The following is a 20625-nucleotide window of genomic DNA, read 5'->3' as shown; positions in this document are numbered from 1 at the left end:
GGGCGGGACACGAGGCGTTGCTGACGTGCCCGCGGACCAATAGGAAGCCGGGGATCGCTCGCACGTCTGCACAATTGGCTTAGAATAAAGACGCTGCGTCCCGGGACCGTGATGATCGAGCCGGAGCTGAAGGTCTGAGACGATGCTGCAGAAAGATTGCGCCTCCAGCTTCCTGCGGGGTTTGTGTGCGGGATTAACCGCTGATACCTAGCTGTGTGCGGGTGTGTGCGTGTGCTGTGCGCAGACGCAGGGCGCCCGGAGCCGCCCGGAGCCGCGTCAGGTGGATGCGCCTGCAGTGATCCAGGTCGCCCCTATGGATCGCGTCCATGGACGTCTTCAAACCCGCTGTGGACAATAGTTTGAGTCCCAATGCGCGCGGTTCCTCGCCAGAAGACGCAGAGGCGGATGTGTTTCGCTGGCCCACCCCGCGGGATGGAGTGTGCGCCGCGCCGGGTGCGGGACGCGGCGCGCCGGGCTACTGGACGGCCGTGTTCGACTATGAGGCGACGGCGGACGACGAGCTCAGCCTGCGGAGAGGGGACCTGGTGGAGCTCCTGTCCAAGGACTCCCTGGTGTCCGGGGATGAGGGCTGGTGGACCGGGATGATAGCGGACCGGGTCGGCATCTTCCCGTCCAACTACGTGAGCAAAGGGAACGGCATTCCGAAGGAGATCCGGGACCCGTCGGAGCAGCAGTACCCGCTGCCTCCTCTGCACCGTGAGTATCCCAGTATGTGAGGACTCACACAGCGGCAGGGAGTCTTTTGTTAAGGCCACACAGACTCACACACTCGCCTTTGCTGTGTCACGCTAGATGCAGAGCTCCCCTGTTGGCCTGGAAACAGGCTCCCAGCGTCCCCACAGCTTCAGGACCACTCTTCATCCCAGCGCCTGTCAAACAAACAGCTGCTCCGGTTACAATGTGCAGCAGGATGCATGTTTAGCACATCTGCACATGCACACACCTGCAAGTTCTGCACGCACGATCCCCATGAAATATAACAGAAATCATGCTTTGGCTTGGTGTGCATTGATTTTCATGATAACTGGTGGAGCAGGAAAGAAAGAGATGTGAGATAATGCTGCTAGAGAAAAGGCTCCTGCAGCTAAATGTGCAGCCAGGGCCTCAGATAGGTACAGTAAGCAGAAACCAGGACCGAGTGAGAGCACTCTGCACTTATTGCTTTTCGTGAGCTGTGTGCCAAAAGGATGATCTGCAGAAACAACCCTCTTGCAACCTATATGTGCATTGAAGCGTAAACAGGCGACACACACACACAGCATTTAACACCCGGTTGTTTTGGGTGGACCGTCTGTGTCGGCCTCCATCCCTTCAGAAGCAGCGTGGCCTACTTTCACACACCATCCCACCTGAAATATTCATCAAGGTCAGTCGGTTTAATAGACTGTTAGGAATCCACGAGAGAACAGTTTGAAAAGCCACATGGTGTTCACCTTTGATTTAAACACTCAGCAGAAAGGATGGTCGTCTTTTTTCCTTCCCGGCTTCTTCAAACCTCCTCTTCCGGATTTGAGGGCAGATGCCCACTCGTGAGTAGAAGCAGGGGAAGATAGTTCCACCAAATTCTGTATTTCAGGCAGCAGGGTGAGTTAGCATCCTTCAGCTGAATGACCTGGTTGTGAGATTCTTGTTAGCAAGCACTTGCCCCGCTGATGGGTAACACACAGGGAATTCACAGCCGGTCGATAGGGCCTGACCCCGACCTCCAGAAGTGTTTAGAGATAAGAAACATGTCAGCTTTGTGTTCTCTGTCGCTCTAAATCTTCTCCTTCTTCTCTCCTCAGTCCTGGAGATCGATTTCTCAGAGTTGACCCTGGAGGAGATCATCGGCGTGGGCGGTTTCGGGAAGGTCTACCGTGCGGTGTGGCGCGGCGAGGAGGTGGCGGTGAAGGCGGCGCGACGGGACCCCGACGAGGACGCGGAGCAAACTCTGGAGAGCGTGCGTCAGGAGGCCAAGCTCTTCGCCATGCTCAACCATCCCAACATCATGGCGCTGCTGGGGGTGTGTCTGCTTGAGCCCAACCTGTGTCTGGTCATGGAGTTCGCCCGGGGGGGCCCCCTCAACCGGGCCCTGGCGGGGAAACGCATCCCTCCCTGCACGCTGGTGGACTGGGCCGTGCAGATCGCCCGGGGCATGCTCTACCTCCACACCCAGGCCATTGTCCCCATCATCCACCGGGACCTCAAGTCCAGCAACAGTAAGAGTCCGTCTCTGTGGAGCATTAAAGTAACGTGGGTCTTCCTCTCAGTGGTAACTTGCTTTGTGAAACTCAACCAAAGTGATCAATTGATTTTACGCCAAACAGAGTCAACTAACCAGTTATACTTTAAAGATACAATATGTATCACCTTTATTATATATCTTGTTTCCATTGAGCAAACAACGTATGATGAAGGACAAACACACTGATATCAGCCAATTATCCAGTCGACTGTTTTGTCCTTCCACTGATTGTTCTGGTCACTTGTGATGGATCATAGTTATTCTTTGCCGTTTGCTGGGTATCGTGAATTAAACCTAAATACATGCGCTCAGCTAGATTTTCCATCTGCACAGTGATGAAGAGGACAACTCCCATGATGCCGCGCTGCTTCACAACATCACCTTCGGTCTTTTGTTATTGTTTTTGATTGGAAACCCAAAGCAGCTAAAGATGCTGGTGGTACGTTGGAGTGATTATTCTAAAGACAGCTGCATGTAAATTAAATTAAATTATTATAGATTAAAAGAATAACTATAATAACAGACTATCAGAACTTCCTAAAGACAAAGGTGATCAACTTGCAACGATAGAAAACAGTGAAAAGCTGCAAAAGACTCACATTTAAGAAGGTAGAACATATAAATGTCTTAAAACCGGAAAAAAAACCAATAATGGATAATTCATTTTCTTTTAGCTGACCAATTTATTACTGATGAAAGATAACAGCTTTTCCTGCTTGGCAATTGGCAGTTGTTCACTATTTCTTATGATATTATGAGGTAAATTATAACCTGATTAATCAAATATAATAATAATTGTTATTTGTAGCCCCACATTTTACCGGGTTTTGTGTTTAATTTAGTTGAGGTGTGTGTTTTTAAAGCCGGTAATGTCCTGATATGGAATAGAAATGACTTTCTCTCTGGTACTAAACTGCAAAATTTCACAGATACATCCTGGTCAAAAAATTTGGTGCAACCTCAACATGTAATCTATACTATATGATCAAATATTATAATATAACATCACACCATATTCAGGCCAAGCTAGACTAGTTGTGATGTGCACATCAAATATATGATTCAGAAATGAGAGCAGAAAGGAAAATGAGTTTATGTGTGCGTTTGTGGAGCAGCTGTAATCTTGCATTTTACCCAACTGGATCCCCTAAATCCCAAGCCTATTACTGAGGATTTGCCCAGCGCTCTGCCCCAGCCTCTCTGGTGGAGGCTCCGCCAATACATACAGCCCGCTCCTCTCCTGCCATTGGCCCATTCTCTGGTGATCAGCTCAGGCTCTTGATTTCCAATAGGCTGCTTTAAAGTGTTAAGTCGGTGTAACTAGTTGCCATCCGGGGCTCTGTGGGGAAAACCCAGCTCCTCTTCACAGCAGAGGAGGAGACAGGACGGTGCAGCCGGCCTGTGTTCACCCTGAAAGTGCTCAATCCACAGTTCTTCTCTCCTCCCTCGTCTGTGACACCATGTTTAGATGTTTTAGGAAGTTGTAAACAGTTTGTCAGTGCTGATCGGGCAGTGATAAACATAACTCATGAGGGGACATGCACGTTTTTACCTCTTGTCCCCAGTGTGACACCTTTCAGAGCACACACACACACACACACACACACACACACACACACACACACACACACACACACACACAACCACACATTACCTCCCTACCTTGATGCTATTTCATGCAATCTATGGGCCACACACAGCACAGCATAGCCACGGTAACAATGCTAGCCAAGCGTGGAGCTGTCTCACACTAAAATAAGATAAGATAAGATAAGATAAGATAAGATAAGATAAGATAACTTTATTGTCACTGCACCAGTTCAATACAATAAGGTTCTGTTTGAAGATCCCATTAGGAGAGAAAAAAATAATTGCAGAATAAAGATACCAGACAAATTAAAAACTCTAGAAAGATATGAATAAATAAATAAAAACAAATAAATAAAAAGTATATACACAGTACAGACTACACTGTCTTCCTCTTGAGGCGTTGACCCGGCAGGAACACACGCCCACATCTCAGAGCCCATTGGCTGTTGTCTGACCACAAATCAGCCTTTGGTGGCAACAGCCAATAGTTTGAGGGTTCTGGTGTAGACGGCAGATATCACGGCCAAGACTCCGCTTTCACTCGGTCCTACGCTGCTTAGAGTCCGACTGGTTTCTTCTATCACTCGAAGTCTTCACATGCTGTTTATAGAGGATTGCATGGCAGCTAAAAAGATGGACAACATGACAGCTTCCAAAAAGTGAAGCCACAGCATCTTGATCGCTCCCTGGTGGTCACCCCGATCACCATACCGCATAGACTCCAAAATGATGTCATCGGGCACAAGATGGCAGCGTTTGTGTTTGTGATATTTCAGCTTCATTCTTGGATAGTGGGAGGAAGTGGAGACACGTGGTCCATCTGTATATACATTCTGTGGAACTCAGTTTGTTCAGTTGTGCCTCTGGTTGTGTGTTGTCTGGTGGTAGTTCAACATCTAGTGACAGTGAATATCACATATATAACCTTTAAAAAATCTCCCACAAGCCAAATTTAAGATCAAGCAGGGGTCTCGAGCCAGCTCCTGAGAAACTCTGGTCTAATCAGGGGTTATAAAACGCTGCTCATGACTCACTGCTGCTGTGAGGAAGAGGAGGATGTGGGTTCCACTCAGACTCCACCCTGTGACGCAACACTGTGGCAGCGGAGGGGATGGTGGCAGTTTTATAAAAATACATGAAAGTCAAAATTCATGTTTTGCATCTGTTTTTTATCTCGAAGGCTCATAAGCAAGGCTGGTTTCATTTTCAGTTAGTCCAGTGTCACAGTTCTGGATTAACATGAAATTCTATTCATGGTCTCCAGAGGATGAATACTGCGGATCTCCTGATGTTTTCTTTAGCACATCGTTATTTTTTCTTTAGTCAAATATCTTGACATTTATTCGGCGTATGGCCATGAAACCAAATACAGACATTTGTGTCGCCCTCATAATGAATTGTTATAACTTTGGTGGCTGCTTAACTTTTCCTTCTCAGATTAGAATTTACTTAAAAAGTTCAATTTAATCGTCCATAGAATCTCTGAAATTACAGTGAACCTTTCCAACGCCGACAGCTGAAGAAATAAATACATATATATAGATATACAATATAAAACTACCTTCATAACTGATGCAGTTTGGTTAGACATGAAATGTTTATGTCCCATACTACTTACTGGGAACATGGAAACCAATTAGTGTGTTAGTGTTGTCATTAGAAGGATGTTAGAATCCATATAACAGCTTGGTTATATTTTAATGATCACTGGCATTTTCTCTGGTATAGATCTGTTTTGGCATCAAACTCTATTTGTAGGATCTTCAACGTCTTCGCTGACAAAATGGAAAAACTGTTAAAGAAGCAACCATGCAATTCTCTCTCTCTCTCTCTCTCTCTCTCTCTCTCTCTCTCTCTCTCAGTTTTATCAGTTCCACTCAGTTACTCCCGTTTTTTCGCTTGAGTCATGAAGAAATGTTCACCTTCACCCTCTCAACAGTCTCACACAGAACACGGCATTAGCAGAAGCTCTTATCTAAAGCGCTGTACATTACAGTGAGTGCATACATTTGGAGCATGATCGGTCTCGGGGGGGAGGGGGGGGGGGTGGTGGCTGCGTTTGCTTCATGTTGCACCTTCTCAGTGGCAGGATTTTACTTCAGTTGCATGTTTCAGCTGCTTTAGGAAAGTGCCTCAGTGGCATCGGAGCCTTAGCAGATGAAGGGGGCGCTTGATGTGCACCGCAGCCGGCAGACTCTCCCTCGCCCCTGGGCACAGCCTGGCAGGGTGGAGCCGAACGGGGGAGAGAGAGAACATGTGGTCGGGAGGAAGCTTGCTCGGCTGCTCGGTGTTGGGAAAGTGCTGGTTTTAGAGCCTGTTGGAGCAAACAGGCTTTTTCCTGTAGTTCAGCTGGAGCATGAGATGTTGTGTTGTGACTATACGCAGTGAGATCATTAGCATCGATCAAGGTGTGGGTGTGTTTTTCATCTGGGTGGCTCACTGTTTCTTGGTTTCTCTGTTTGTTCTCTCTTTCCCTCTCCTCTGCTTGTGTCCTTTCATCCTTTCATCACGGCCTCCCACCAACCGCACCCCCCCTGTTGTCCTCATCCACCATCTGTCCGTTTTGGTTTTCTTTTTTTTTTGCGTTTCCACATGGCGTGCCTTTCCCAACATTTCAATCCCGGTAATGATCATTTGAATCCCTCCCGTCAATTTGCACGAATTCCCCTCACATCCTCCAACCTCCTCCTCATCCTCATCCTCCCACTGAACCCCCGCCCCCCCTCCTCCAGTCCTGATCCTCGAGCGGGTCGAGATGGAAGACCTCAGCAACAAGACCCTGAAGATCACAGACTTCGGCCTGGCTCGAGAGTGGCACCGCACCACCAAGATGAGCGCCGCAGGCACCTACGCCTGGATGGCTCCCGAAGTCATCCGCTCGTCCACCTTCTCCAAGGGTAGCGACGTGTGGAGGTGGGCAGAGGGAGCGGGTTTAAGATGAACTGCAGCAGGTTGTAGAGCTGCTCTGAAACAACAAGAGAGAAGCAGTTCATTCAGAAGACACAGGAAAGGACAGAATGTTATGTTTTCATGAGATCAGTAAAACGATTAGAGAAGGATAAATGTTACTTTAACCATGAATAGACTAAACTAAACATTGATGCACTCGAGAAGCAGGAAAAGTTATCATGGGATGTTATGTGTCTGATCTTTATCTAAAAGATGCAACACTTATTTCATGTTAATGCATTACAGTATATTTAAATGATTTCATTAATATTCAGAGATTTTATTTGTCACACTCTCATGCAATATATCCAATGAATTCAAGACAGCACACTCCTGGGCCTGGGCTGAAAAAGCATGTATGTAAAAACTTATAAAAATGTACGAATATGAGTGAGAATATGGCAAACTGAACAATATCACAAAATGTAATTGTACAAGTTCGTGCAAAAGACTCACAGAGAAAAATGTCTAATTAATTCAAATTTTGTGTCATTTCATTTATTACTCCTCAAGCAAAACATTGATTTATTTAGCTTCTCAAATGTGAAACTTTTCGGTTTTTCATTTTCTCCCCTTGAATCAAGCAGGATGTCGTTGGGTCTTGCTAGGTTTACATTTGAAGACTAAATTAGAGAGAATAATTTTCAGAGATGTAAATAACTGTTGATTTCAGCCCTAATTGTAGGTTAAACATGCTTTAGACAAGTTAAGAACTCTGGAGCCAAATGGCTTTTAGTGTGCGTATGAACCTCACATCCTAATATTAAGAATTTCTAAGGCCATAAAAGTAATAATTAAGTTGCTTAAACGAATATCTAATGTAGATGTGTAGTAAATTTCCTGAGTTTCACACTCCAGTGATGAATCACTTGTTTTAATGCCGTGTGTCATGTTTCCTTTCACGAGCTGCTGCGTAAAACAGGATTAAAGAGCCAAGAGACGGCAGCAGGCAACAAACCAGTCATGGTAGAAAGGTCAACGTCATCCAGGGAGGGGGGGGGGAGGGGGGGATTACTTCCCTACTCATTGCTTCTACATCAGAGTAAACCCTGTGTCGTGACTTCAGGAATCCAAAACATGTTTTAAATAATTCTTAATTTCACCAGTAAAGTTTTATTTCAAGTGTCATGTGATCCAGGTCTGTAATCTCATGATTGTTTCTGATGTACAGACAGAATCTGTGACATTCATCCCTGGCCTGTGATTTCCTCGTCATCTCCTGCAGCTCATCACTGTGGTTTTGGCGTTAGTCATAAATCTGTCAGCGGCTGCTTTGACCTTTTCTCCCTCACCTTGATGTTTATATGAATGTAATGAAAAACAGAGTCGTTCTAATCCCTTTTTTGAACTTTAATCAAATTCAGTTGATTTGCTGAACATTCACAGTCTTGCTTGACATTCATATATTCATGCACACAATTCTCTTTATAACACATTGATAGATGTAAAGCACGAACGTGAGATTGCACTTACATGGAGCTCCTTATCTCGGGAGGACATTAGCATCAGATCGTTTGAAGACCTGTATCCAATATGGAGGTTTATTATCGTTTATCTGAATCTCTTTAGTTTTTTCTTTCCCTCTTTGTGGCTGTAAAGTTACGGCGTGCTGTTGTGGGAGCTGCTGACTGGAGAAGTTCCTTTTCGGGGTATCGACGGCCTGGCGGTGGCGTACGGCGTGGCAATGAACAAACTGGCTTTGCCCATTCCTTCTACTTGTCCTGAGCCCTTTGCCCGTCTCATGGAGGGTAAGACAGGACAACATTAATAGAAGAATATGATATAAATAAAGGCCAACGTCCATTAACCTAAGAAAATACTGAAAACGTAATTTGTGCTTGAGTTGGTTATCTATCGTCTGCTGCAGACTGCTGGAGCTCAGACTCTCACTGCCGGCCACAGTTCACGTCCGTGTTGGACCATCTGACGGCCATCGAGGAGTCGGGCTTCTTTGAGATGCCAGAAGAGTCTTTCCACTCTCTGCAGGACGACTGGAAACTGGAGATCCAGGAAATGTTCGATGAACTGAGGACTAAGGAAAAGGTAAAGATCGGATTCAACCTCAGGCTTCTTGAAGGTTTATTGAATGCAGGTGTTTTTCAATGTTTTTTTCATCCGTCACCTCTTCACCTCGTTTCCTCAGGAGCTGCGATCCTGGGAAGAGGAGCTGACCCAAGCGGCGCTGCAGCAGAAGTGCCAGGAGGAGGCGCTGAGGAGGCGCGAGCAGGAGCTGGCCGAGCGGGAGATCCACATCCTGGAGCGAGAGCTCAACATCATCATTCACCAGCTCTACCAGGAAAAGCCTCACGTGGAGAGCAGGCAGGGCAAGTTCCGCCGCAACCGCCTTAAACTCAAGGATGGGAACAGGATCAGCTTACCCTCAGGTACTGCAAACACAGAATGTCAATAGAGATACTCATGTTCTCAAATGGAGTCAAAGGTAGAGCCGGGATATTGTGATAGAAAACAAGTTACCTGGAGTTTAGATCAAATGTTGTCTTGGCATGAAATTAGAGCAGATATTGTTGTTTTCAAGCTTTTTTTTAAGAGATGTTTTATATCCAAGCTTAATATTGTTTGTCAATAAAATGATCCACAACCATCGTGATATTTGGGCTTGTTATTGTCTCCAAGCTCTGAAGGACATGTCTGATTTGGTCAAGTACCTACTCAACCCAACACTTTAGTTAGATTTAGACTTTAGCCTGTTGAGGTACCTCACTAGTGTAAAATTATAATTTAAAAGTAACTATGGTGTGAATTCTGGCAGTTAGTCAATGACAGATTGAAATTGATTGAGTTTGGAAAGTTCAACTGCACTTGGAAATCTGCTGTCCGGCTGAAACACTGGAACATTTACAGTAATGTTGATTAACTTGTGTTTTCCTTTGTAAATAAGGAAAATAAAAAACAATGTGAGAGGTCTGTTTATGAGCAGGTGTTATTTGAATCTACATTATTATCTGAAATGAGATGCTATGACTTCCCAGAAATGGAGAAATCTGCATAATCAGAAAGGATCCCTCTATAATATTGTAAATGATATACTATGCACTTTAATTTACTTAAACGTTACATTTAGTCTATTGTTTGTTTGTTTGTTTGTAGATTTTCAGCACAAAATCACCGTGCAGGCCTCTCCCTCCCACGATCGGCAGAAGAGTTCCCTCAGCAGCGCTTCCAGCCCCCCGACCAGTCCGCCCATGCTCCCCCGCCTGAGAGCCATCCAGCGTAGGAACCATTTTCATCTTTTTTATTTAAACTTTAAATTTGTATTAATCATTAAAACCAGCGAGCACAGAATCTGTGTATTCTCCAAGGACGTCTAAATAACCTGAGTTTTACATTCTTGTTTTGCAGTCACTCCAAGAGAGGGGTGTGTCGGCTGGGGTCGCAACACAGGGCTCCAGCAGGAGGATGAGGAGGGTGAGAGGAAGGGCTCCAGGAAGACGGGCAGGTCCCGTGGGTGTGGCCCATACAGGGAGCACAGCGCCGACGCCAGGTGAAAGGACTGGAGAGATATTAACCAACTCAAAAAAAACTCTCCTCTTGGTTTGTTCATAGTCTAGAAAAAGTACCGCTCGTCTTTTTGTTGATATTCTCATTCTGTCCCGACAGTGTGAAGCCTCCCTATGAGTGCAGCAGGCAGCGGTCCTGCAGCGCCCCAAACCTCCGCAGATCCCCCAGACACAGTCCAGCGGTGCCCGGAGTGCCGAGCCTTGTGGAGATGGGTAAGCACGAAAAAGTATAAAAAGGCTCAAGGTTAGAAGAAAGTGTCAAACTGACTCTGGAACATGCGGGAAATGAAATGTGTGTGAGTCAGACTCCTCTTTCCCCACATGGCTCTTTGTGGCTGACCTGGGAAACTCACAGATGTTTGCAGCTGTAGAGGGATCGAGCTCAGTCAGCAAAGCAAACGTGGAGGAATGGAGTTGTCACTTTAGGCCCCACGCACACACGCACAATAATGCACACACAAACGCTACACACACACAGCATGAAGGTTATTTACAGAAGCAGTATAGAAGCAACACCCATTCATTATTATTATTGGGGCGTAGCTTTGACGAGGGGGGGTGGATGTACCAGTTCTCGGCTCTCGTTATCTTTTCCCACGATTACCAACCCGAGCTTTAACACGTGACTGATCCTGTTTTCCAGAAAACGAAGACTGCTGCTTCTCCACTGAGCCGGGAGCCGCCCCCGGTCAGTCCTACCTCTGCATCCCCTTCCAGAAGGACGCCCACTCAGCTGCTCCGGCTGAGAGCGAGGGGGACGAGTACCTCCCCAGTGGCCAGGTGCCAGGAACGCCGCCGTGCAGGAGGAGCCAGGGGGGGGGCCGGCGCTCCGAGCTGGTGCTGCTGGGCTGTGGAGCTTTCCTGGCAGCTGTCGGACTGGGCTGCAACCTGTTGACTCTGGCCCAACCGGAGGAGAGCATCAAACCCCGGTGGGAGGGCTTCTTCCACAGAACAGGGGGCCAGCGGCGAAGCACCAGCCCCCCCACTCGCAGACTGTTCAGGCGGGAGAGCCCGCTGAAGCCCTCGGCGCCCTCGCTACCCGAGCGAGGCTTACCCTCCTCTTACACACTGCTGTCCTTATCATCAGTGTCCGACTGCAACTCCACCCGCTCACTGCTGCGCTCTGACAGTGAGGACGTGTTGGTCGGCCGCCCTGCCTCACCCCCCCCACAACCGTCTTTCATCCTGCAACACCCAGCCATTCGAAACCCGGTGAACCCTCTGGTCAACACCCACCTGGAGAGCTTCAAGCGGAACCCCCGACAGTCTCTGACACCCACACACGTCCCCTGTCCCCCGACCTCCACGCGGAGTCTTCGTCGAACACCATCAGACGGAGCCATCAAGAAAAGCTGCCCCCCCAATAATCTGGAACCTTTGCCAGAAAGATCTGCTTTACAGAACACAGGTAAGGTCTCATGTCTCCTCTAATCCATATTCCAGTGGATCCATAATCCAATCATTGGAATAGGAACAATGGTCTAGACTGAAGTACCTCAGGAACTACCGGATAGATAGTCGTGATTGTTGTGCAGACATTTGTGTTCCCCAGATAATGAATGGGCTTTCGTGACCCTCTGACTCATTGTGAGGTGCTTGAGAGGACATAACGTATAGATTCCACTGCAGAAATCATGTACTTCTGTTTACTGCATCGGTACTGCTTTCCCAGTTGACCTCTTCGTCAGCATCCTCTCTATGCCTATGGCTCCTCTTGAGATATTTGTGTTATTTCAGTTACACATCTGGTTCCGGATCCTGCTAGAAACATCTTGGACACACCCGGCCGCTCGCTGTGGAGTCTCCATTTTACTGCTGTAATCTTACATGTGCTCACTCAGATATTTTTACATCTTACTTGCGGGCTGGCAAGAAAAGTTCCATAAAAAGTTGGGAGCAACTGACTCGGACATTTTGAAAATGTCTGGACTCCAGTGCATGTCTGAAAGCATCTTTAGAGAACCTCAGTCAAAGTATAGATATCTGTTTATGTTTTCCCTTTCTTCTCTCTGCACCAGGTGGATTCAGAGGTCTAAAGGATGATGAGGTCCCCCGACTCCCTGATCCAAACCTTGTGTTCCCCCCGACGCCTCGTCGCCGCTGTGCTCCTGAACGCCCCAAAACCCTGGACTTTGTGGCTCGGCCTCGGCCTTCGCCCCGGGTGCGCTCTGACGTGTTCTGGCCGGAGGGGAGACCCAGGGGAAATGGACAAAACCTGGGGAGCGGTGAATCCCCCGCCCACACCTCAAGCACGGAGACTCCCCCCACGGTCGAGTTTGGGAGAGACCCGGCTGTGCTGCCCACCCCGTTAGACGCCCCGACGCCCTTCTCCTCTCGCAAGAACGTTAACCTGCTGGACCGGCAGGACGAGGGACAGTACCGGGACGGAACCGTCCCACTCTGCAAACCGGAGATCAGCTTTCCCAAAGACTCACCTTATGGCCACAGACCTGGATTCTGGTCCTAGCTCAGCACCAACCTCTCACTGGTCCAACACAAGCAGAGGGCTGCCTTTGCCTTTGGTTTGTTACAGGTCAATGGAGACAGTTTTTAGCTTTAACTGGTACTAAAGGGTGTGGGGGGGGGGGGGGGGGGCCTCACCTTTCTCCATTTTATTTTCAGACTTTTGTTGTTTTACTAATGTGGCATTTGAAAATACGACAGAGTATTTGAAGAAAGAAAAAAACTTATTTAAGAATAATTTCGTAATATTATGAGATAATTGTTGTAATAAAATGATCTTCAGATGCCACCGCCTCTAAAATGACACGAAGCTTAATATGACGACTTTATTCTCATAATATTATAACTTTATTCATGTTATATTCAGACTTTATTCTCGTGTTATTAGGACTTTATTCTGATAATATTACAACTAATCCTAACATGTTCCCCCTTTAAATGGCCCTCGTGCTAATTGCCGAAAATGATTTGACGCAGGTCTGGCTGTTAATGCATCAGAAGGATAAAAAATAATAATTTTCTTCACCTTGTCATTTGTCATTCAAGGATTTTTTTTCTCTTTGGGAATATCAGTCAAATGTCTTCATAGCAGAATGACATCGACAGTTTCACAAAGCTTTACATACTCTTCTTAATTTTGAACTTGCGTTGAAGATTGTGCATTTACTCAAGTGCACTTTTGGGAGAAGCATCATGAATGTAAAGCTTCAGGGTTTTTGTTTTTTTTTCCAAAAAGAAAAACACTGTCTCTGATTATTTGTCTGTAAAGGCACCATGTGATTGGGTTTGAATCTGGACCTTCTGTGCTCGGAGCCGATGAATCCCTGTTTTGTACCGAGCACCTGTCATCAAAAAGAAGGAATGTCTCTAAAGCTTGAGTTTGAATTGTACTGAGGGCGTCGCAATAGATCAGTATATTAAAGAACTCATTAATTCATTTGTGGCCCCGCCAGAGGAGCTCGTTCGGGGCCCCGAGCCGCCAGTTGAGAAACGTCTCTCCATAACGGGGAACAAAGGGAGCTTTTGTATTTGTAACTCTGTAAATTGTCAGATGAGGGTTGAAAAGTGTGTTTTAAGTTATGTCAACGACAAACTGCATGAGTGTTGAATGGCACGCGGGTGAAACAGGCCCTGGTGGCATGTGAAACTTCATTACTGATTATTTGTATTGATTTATTTATTTAATTGTATTTATTGGTTAATTTATCTGATGGTTTGTTTTTATATTTGATTTTATTTGCCTTTATTTATGACACTTGTTAATGTTATTCATGAATGTTTTTTTGTTTATTGTTTTGAACATTTGCAGTTTATGTTAATTTTGAATTAACTTGGGTGCAAGTAGTGTCAGTCCAACTACACAACTAGAGCTGAAGGGATGGATTGTTCATTGATCAAAAATAGTCGATTAGTTGTGGAAATAATTTTGAAGTAAAAATGCCAAACATTCCTTAGTGTGAGATTCTCAATTTTGAGAATATGCTGCTTATCGTTTCTTTATTTGACAGTAAACTGGATTTCTGGTTTTGAACTATTGTTTCACGAAATGTTCATGATAATAAGTTGAGTATTTCTTACTCAATAGTTGATCAAGCGAAAGAAGAATTGACAAATGAGTCATAGAAAGGGTATTTTATTAAGATGAATGGATGGAAACTGGCTTCTGCATCAGTTTTCATTTTGTTTCCACACTCTATTTGTCTGTCTGGATTAAATATTTCAAAAATATATTTGTTTGAATCTGCTAGACTGTGAAATTCCCATATATTAAAGGATAAGTCCTATACATAAACTTTAAGCTAGCAGGTAAAGAAGCCGATTGATCATCAGATATTTAAATATGAACCGAGGTCAGAGTCTGATGTTATTGCCTGTTTCTCCTCTTTTAATCTCAAATGTCAAGTGACCTCTCAGCCTGAAGGACGGCCTCCTCTGCGACCTGACGTGTCCCTGTCTCAAGTGGGACCTGGTGGACATGTCCATGTGAACGCTGTCTCTCTGAGGAGCTGCAGAATGTGATTGTGCTCAACACAGTGTTGCAGCTGAAGGTGTTAGTTGAAAACAAGCTGTATTGCCAATGTGTCTGAACTGTTACCACGAATAAGCTGATCTTACTGACGGACATTGTGGAGGTTGGAAATGAGACTGATATTGCCGGACGTGTATTTGCACTGGAACACACTGATTTGAGTAAAATCATAGTAAACAAGCCAATGGGTTCTCGTGTTCTTTCATAAACCTGTTTACCTAATGAATTGAGGACTATGAGAGTAGTTATGGTTTTAATCACATGTTTTTAACAACAAAGGATCATCACACCAGAATCACCTGAGGTTGACAGAGTTCCAGTTGCACAAGAACAATATTTACGTTAGCCAGCTAGCCATTGTTAGCAAAAAACGCAGTACGCGGTATTTCACGAATACTAACACTGTAGTGAATTGTCCACAGACAGTAATTGGACAATAATGTGTGTACGACACGTTTAAGGACAGACGTGGTAATAAACTAAAATCTACAGCTTTCGCTACTGTTGATATACAGAGCAGCCATCTTGGATTTCGAAGTCAGGTGCTGAGGGTCCTCCGACCTTCCGAGGCCAAATTCAGATTTGGGGGGGGGGACGCTCCAGTTGCAGCTTCCGACTGGGATCAAAAATACCTAGCACCGAGTTTTAATTTAACGCAACATAAACTGGTTAAAGCATTTTGCATCAACAGAACTTCATATTTCCATCATTAGCCTGTGGAGACCAAACTAAAAAGTGAGTAAATATGTGAATCACAGCCTCGGTTAATTTCTTTCTTTACTCAGACATTCTGCATAAATCTATTTTAGCTTTGAGGAAAATCTGAGTCAAAAAATTGAAGAAAATTAAGCTTCAGCACCACAAAAATCAATCAATAAACACATTTATTACACACATACCTTTACAGTAAACATACAGTATTTGTTGGTACAGTAAATGCTGTGAATGAAGTGCTTCGTTTTGGCGTTAATAAACACAACTAGCTGACCCCTCCATAATACTTTCTTGTGATCTCGATCAAGTAGCCTATTTACATTTTGTGATATGTCTCTTTAAGCTTGTACTGCAATTAGCAACCGTGTGCTCCTGATGTCTGAACCACCGCATTTCATGTTAAAAACCTACTTTGTGAAAGCACCATTTGTTAAGATATATTCTAAGTATCAAAAAGAATCTTGATCTTTATAATATTTTCAAAATCAAAGTACGTCGACAGAGGCGGAAGTGGTTGTTGCTCACTAACTCTGTGCCATTCGAAAGACATCTTGTGCGAGGGCAGGTGCTAATTTACAGTTCTCGCCCACAGACCTGCTGGATCCCCCCCCCCCCCCCCCCCCACACCCCCACCCCCACCCCCCTATAGGCCGTGTTGCTCCTGTCTGTATCACAAGTGTTGGCCTGTATGTGCAATGTTTGGACTGGCAGTGCATCAGTTTGTAATGTTTAAAACATAATCCCGATGGATTCATTCTAGATCCATTCGGTGCGGTGGCCGAGAGAGTTCAACACACTGCAGATTAAAAAGGCAAATAGAAACCACACATGCAAATTAAGAAAAACAAGAAAAGACTTCAATAAATTCATAACATTTTAAGGGTTCCCTGGAAATGTTTCCAGTGTCACTCTCGCTATTTGCAGGGCGTTTCTGTATTTGCACTCTTGATTTGCAAGTCTTATTTCTATTTGCATGTGTTTCATTAATCCACAGTGTGTTGAGCTCTCTCGGCCACCGTAGTTTGACGGTGTCGAGGCAAAAACTCAATATCTGGCACAATTTTTTTTTTTTTTTTAACTGCTTCAAGCACACATTGGTGAAGTTCAATCACAAAACTGGCAACCGGATGTTGTGCAAAGCAAAAGCAAACAGAACACCGCTTCACACCCAGAGCTCTGACTGTGGGTGTGCGAGGTCTGGGTGGCACACAGTCGGGCTTTAAATGCACGATGGCCGAGAAGCCATCAGACAGCCAGTGCTTATGTGGCCTCTTTCTTTTCCCTTTGGGCGCTCCGGCGAATCTTCATCTCTGTCAGCTGGATGTAGCGGATGGCATTGGTGTCTGGAAAAACAAAGACAGGAAAAAGGCAGAATTATTTCCTGCTCAGAGAGGAAATGTTGCACCAATATGGTCGTAAATCCTCTAAAACAGAACTTAGAATGACGTGCTAAGTTATTACAGTAGAAATATGTAGGAAATAAGCTGTATTTTGTCTGGACACGGAGCCTCCTGCATTTTTAGCTCATCCTGTGCGAAATGGTCTTTTAGAACCAACACCGGAAAGCAATCACATTATCAATTGGATGAAACATTAATAAATATGCAGTTACTGGACATTTTTACGACAACAGCAATACACTTGCAAAGATATTAACAAGCTGAAGCTCTGTGCTGTGGAAGGTGCCCAAAGCCTTGAGTTTGAGTTTGAGTATGAAATAATTTATCGTTTTCCCAAGGCGATTAATTCCACCTTCACACTTGAAGATTTATGTCAATAAGTCCTTCTCCATCTCTCTAAATAAAGAGTCTATCATTGATCCTCCAGAAGGACGTGCATGCCCTGAAGTACTGCTAAAGAGACTTCATCACAAACTTTGTTATTTAAATCGATGTAAAGTAACACAATCAAAGTGACAAACATCGTTAAATTGGGTGCTTCATCACTGTGATTCCAAGAATGAAAGAGTAGGGCCCCTGAGCGGTTCCTAATAGATTTATTATCACTCTCCAGATGTTACAGCAGAACTAGAAGCTACTAAATTCAATATCTTGAAGGTAATATCATGGTTTGAAATTACTGTTTATTGTTTGTCTGCATTGCCCTGCAAGTGTATCTCTCCACCAATCGTTCCCTGATGGTGTGAGATTGGGCTCCAATTTCGGTTTAATACATTTATTCTTTGTTTACGTGTGGACATTAAAGGTTCAGTGTGTAGAATCTAGTGACATCTAGTGGTGAGGTTTAACGTTGCAGCTGAATACCCCTCACCTCACCCTCCCCTTCCAAACATGGCAAAGAACCTTTGGTGAACTTAGGTGTTTAGTGTGACCAGTTCAAATTTATGTTAAAAACATGGCGGCCTCCTTAGAGGGGACCCGCTCCTGATGTAAATATAAAGTATGTAACATAAAAGGCTCATTATAGGGAACAACGATGAAACACACTAGCAAAAACATCACTAGGATTATTTTGTATTCTATTTATCCCTATACATCCTTTTCACTTTCAATCTGCTGCAGAATCCAAATCTGGTGCAGTCCTCCTGTTTATTCAAGCTCCTTCATCTCACTATCCACAAACCAGATTAATGGGAATTCATGGTTTGACACTAGCAGAGGTTGATTGGCTGGTCGACTGCTTTAGTCCAGACTGAAATATCTCAACACCTGCTACATTGTCTGCTTTTAATGTTTTAATCCAGCTGTTATCTGAGTGTCCTCGACATAGAAACATCTGGAGCCCCTGGGTTACAGTTGTGCATGTTTGCCGTGGAAGATAACAATCAGTGCAGTGCGGTCAAGGGGACTATTGAGACACAGCAGCTCTGTGGGTCCTGACCTGATGGCTCCTGTTTGTGTGACTCCTTCAGGTAGTACAGGGCCTTCTGGAAGTCCCCCAGGTGGTAGTAGGCCACTCCGGAGCGGTAGAGAGCCTTGAAGTTCTTCCCTTCCTTGTAAAGCACTTTCAAACAGTATTCTTTCACTCGCTCGTAGTTCACCAGCTCCATTTGCAAAAGACAGGCTATGGACAGAGGAAAAGACAATTCAGCAAAGACACTGATAACACTGCAAGAGCCAATGTTTGGATTTCAATTATACAGCAGGATTACTGGTGTTTTTGTCTTGTCGGGCATCAAACCACAATAATCAATAACTAATAATGGTTCATTTGGCAGGATTTGAATGATAATAGTGGATATTAACAAGAAAGGGGGACGGTGGAGTAAGCCTACGAATGACTCATGCTCTTTATGAATCATGCATGAGCTCTGGAGTATCCCTGTATTATTTCTGTAGTGTGTGTGTGTGTGTGTGTGTGTGTGTGTGTGTGTGTGTGTGTGTTTGTGTGTGTGTGTGTGTGTGTGTGTGTGTGTGTGTGTGTGTGCATATCTATCCATAGTTATGAGGGCCATTTTTGGTTCAATACCATCATTGTGAGGACATTTTGGCTGTTTTTATTTCAGGATATGGTTAGGGTTAGGCGTTTATTTGTGTTGGTTAACATTAGGGTAAGGTGCTCGGGGGAGTGTACTATGTCAATGCGTGTGTGTGTGTGTGTGTGTGTGTGTGTGTGTGTGTGTGTGTGTGTGTGTGTCTGTTTGTGTGTTAGTGTGCGTGTGTGTGTAACCTCACCTGCCAGGCTGTTGTAACACTCCAGCTCTGCGTTCTCCATGGCCCCCTTCTGCTCGTCCGTCAGGGTGCTGGACTTGCTGAAGGTCGGCAGGAGGGGGGACGGCGGCTTGGAGCCGGTGTCCGGGTCTCCCAGCACCCTGCACAGCCCCTTGATCTCCAGCAGAGCGCGGTGGTACTTGCCGATCGCCTCCCGGTACTTCTTATCCTTGTAGCACTGGGTGCCCTGGCACTTGAAGTCCAACGCGCGCCTCACGACGTCCGAGGGCTCGTTGTGAGACGGCTGCTTCCACATCGACCCACCATGATGCCTCTGCTGGAGCTGCTGCTGCTGGTGTCTGGCATCTTTGGTCCGGCTGCTGCTGCTGCTGCTGCTGCCGCTGCTGCTGCTGGGAGGCTGCGCGCACGGCTGGAGCCTCGGGGAGCCGCCGCCGCCGCTGCCGCTGTCGGCCCGGCTGCCTCTGCCGCCCTCCATCCTGCCGTCGTGCCCGGCCGGGATCGCGCTCATCTCGACGGGTATCACTGTGCGTTAGAATCCGAGCTGAGATCTCGCTGGAGGCTGCTTCACTGCATCCTCTCGGCCACAGAGTCGCGTCTTCGCCTCGCTGGTGTCGCAGCTACGTCTCCTCTGTGCGCAACCGTGAGCGATGCGCGCTGGAGCCTCTTCTCGTATTTGTGCCTGTGACGCGCCGATTGGTCGATAACCGCGCAGACGTCGCTCCCGCTGCGCTCATCCAGCAGGAAGAGCAGAGTTCAGATTTAATTATCTGTTTATTTGGAGATAATCTCATCGTCCGTCTGCACACGCTGTTCCATGTGAAAGGCTTGCTTTGATTTTATTTGTAGGGATCCAGAGAAAATAGTCCTGCCTCATTATTTCAATATATTCTGTGTTCCTGTGTTCCGTTATAATACAATTTCATCATTTAAAAAAAAACAGTCATAGTTGTTATCTATCTATCTATCTATCTATCTATCTATCTATCTATCTATCTATCTATCTATCTATCTATCTATCTATCTATCTGTCTGTCTGTCTGTCTGTCTGTCTGTCTGTCTGTCTGTCTGTCTGTCTGTCTCTCTATCCATCCATCCACCCACCCACCGATCCATCCATCCATCCATCCATCCATCCACCCACCCACCTACCTACCTACCTACATCTATGTATCTATCTATCTATCTATCTATCTATCTATCTATCTATCTATCTATCTATCTATCTATCTATCTATCTATCAATCATCCACCCACCCACCCGTCTGTCTGTCTGTCTGTCTGTCCATCCATCCATCCAGCCATCCACCCACCCACCCACCTACCTCTATCTATCTATCTATCTATCTATCTATCTATCTATCGCCTCCATTTAGATGAATGGAGATCATGTCCTTGTTGCTTACTGCTCAGCCACAACAGTCACACTCATGATGGGCTGTAGCCTCTAATGCAGCATGATGTCATTCACGTGTGTGCAGGGTCATA

General features: G+C 45.6%; 2 protein-coding genes across 2 annotated transcripts; one reads left to right on the top strand and one right to left on the bottom strand.

Annotated features, from left to right (window-relative positions):
- The first annotated feature begins 326 nt into the window (after nucleotides 1-326).
- On the top strand, nucleotides 327-12769 carry map3k9 (mitogen-activated protein kinase kinase kinase 9). Its single transcript, XM_053434152.1, has 11 exons — nucleotides 327-717; nucleotides 1806-2219; nucleotides 6568-6748; nucleotides 8384-8532; nucleotides 8652-8827; nucleotides 8928-9168; nucleotides 9893-10015; nucleotides 10145-10286; nucleotides 10403-10515; nucleotides 10946-11710; nucleotides 12321-12769. Exons 1-11 carry the CDS (start codon nucleotides 327-329, stop codon nucleotides 12767-12769), a joined length of 3144 nt encoding a protein of 1047 aa, XP_053290127.1.
- A 3385-nt stretch (nucleotides 12770-16154) lies between these two features.
- On the bottom strand, nucleotides 16155-19648 carry LOC128450616 (tetratricopeptide repeat protein 9A). Its single transcript, XM_053434186.1, has 3 exons — nucleotides 19144-19648; nucleotides 18350-18532; nucleotides 16155-16851 (listed from the first exon to the last, which is right to left on the bottom strand). The coding sequence occupies exons 1-3, from the start codon at nucleotides 19646-19648 to the stop codon at nucleotides 16769-16771; spliced, it is 771 nt and encodes a 256-aa protein (XP_053290161.1). The 3' UTR covers nucleotides 16155-16768.
- Nucleotides 19649-20625: the final 977 nt, after the last annotated feature.

Source organism: Pleuronectes platessa, chromosome 11 (genome assembly GCF_947347685.1).
Source record: "Pleuronectes platessa chromosome 11, fPlePla1.1, whole genome shotgun sequence".
Lineage (NCBI taxonomy): Eukaryota > Metazoa > Chordata > Actinopteri > Pleuronectiformes > Pleuronectidae > Pleuronectes > Pleuronectes platessa.
This window is presented reverse-complemented; position numbering and strand designations above follow the sequence as displayed.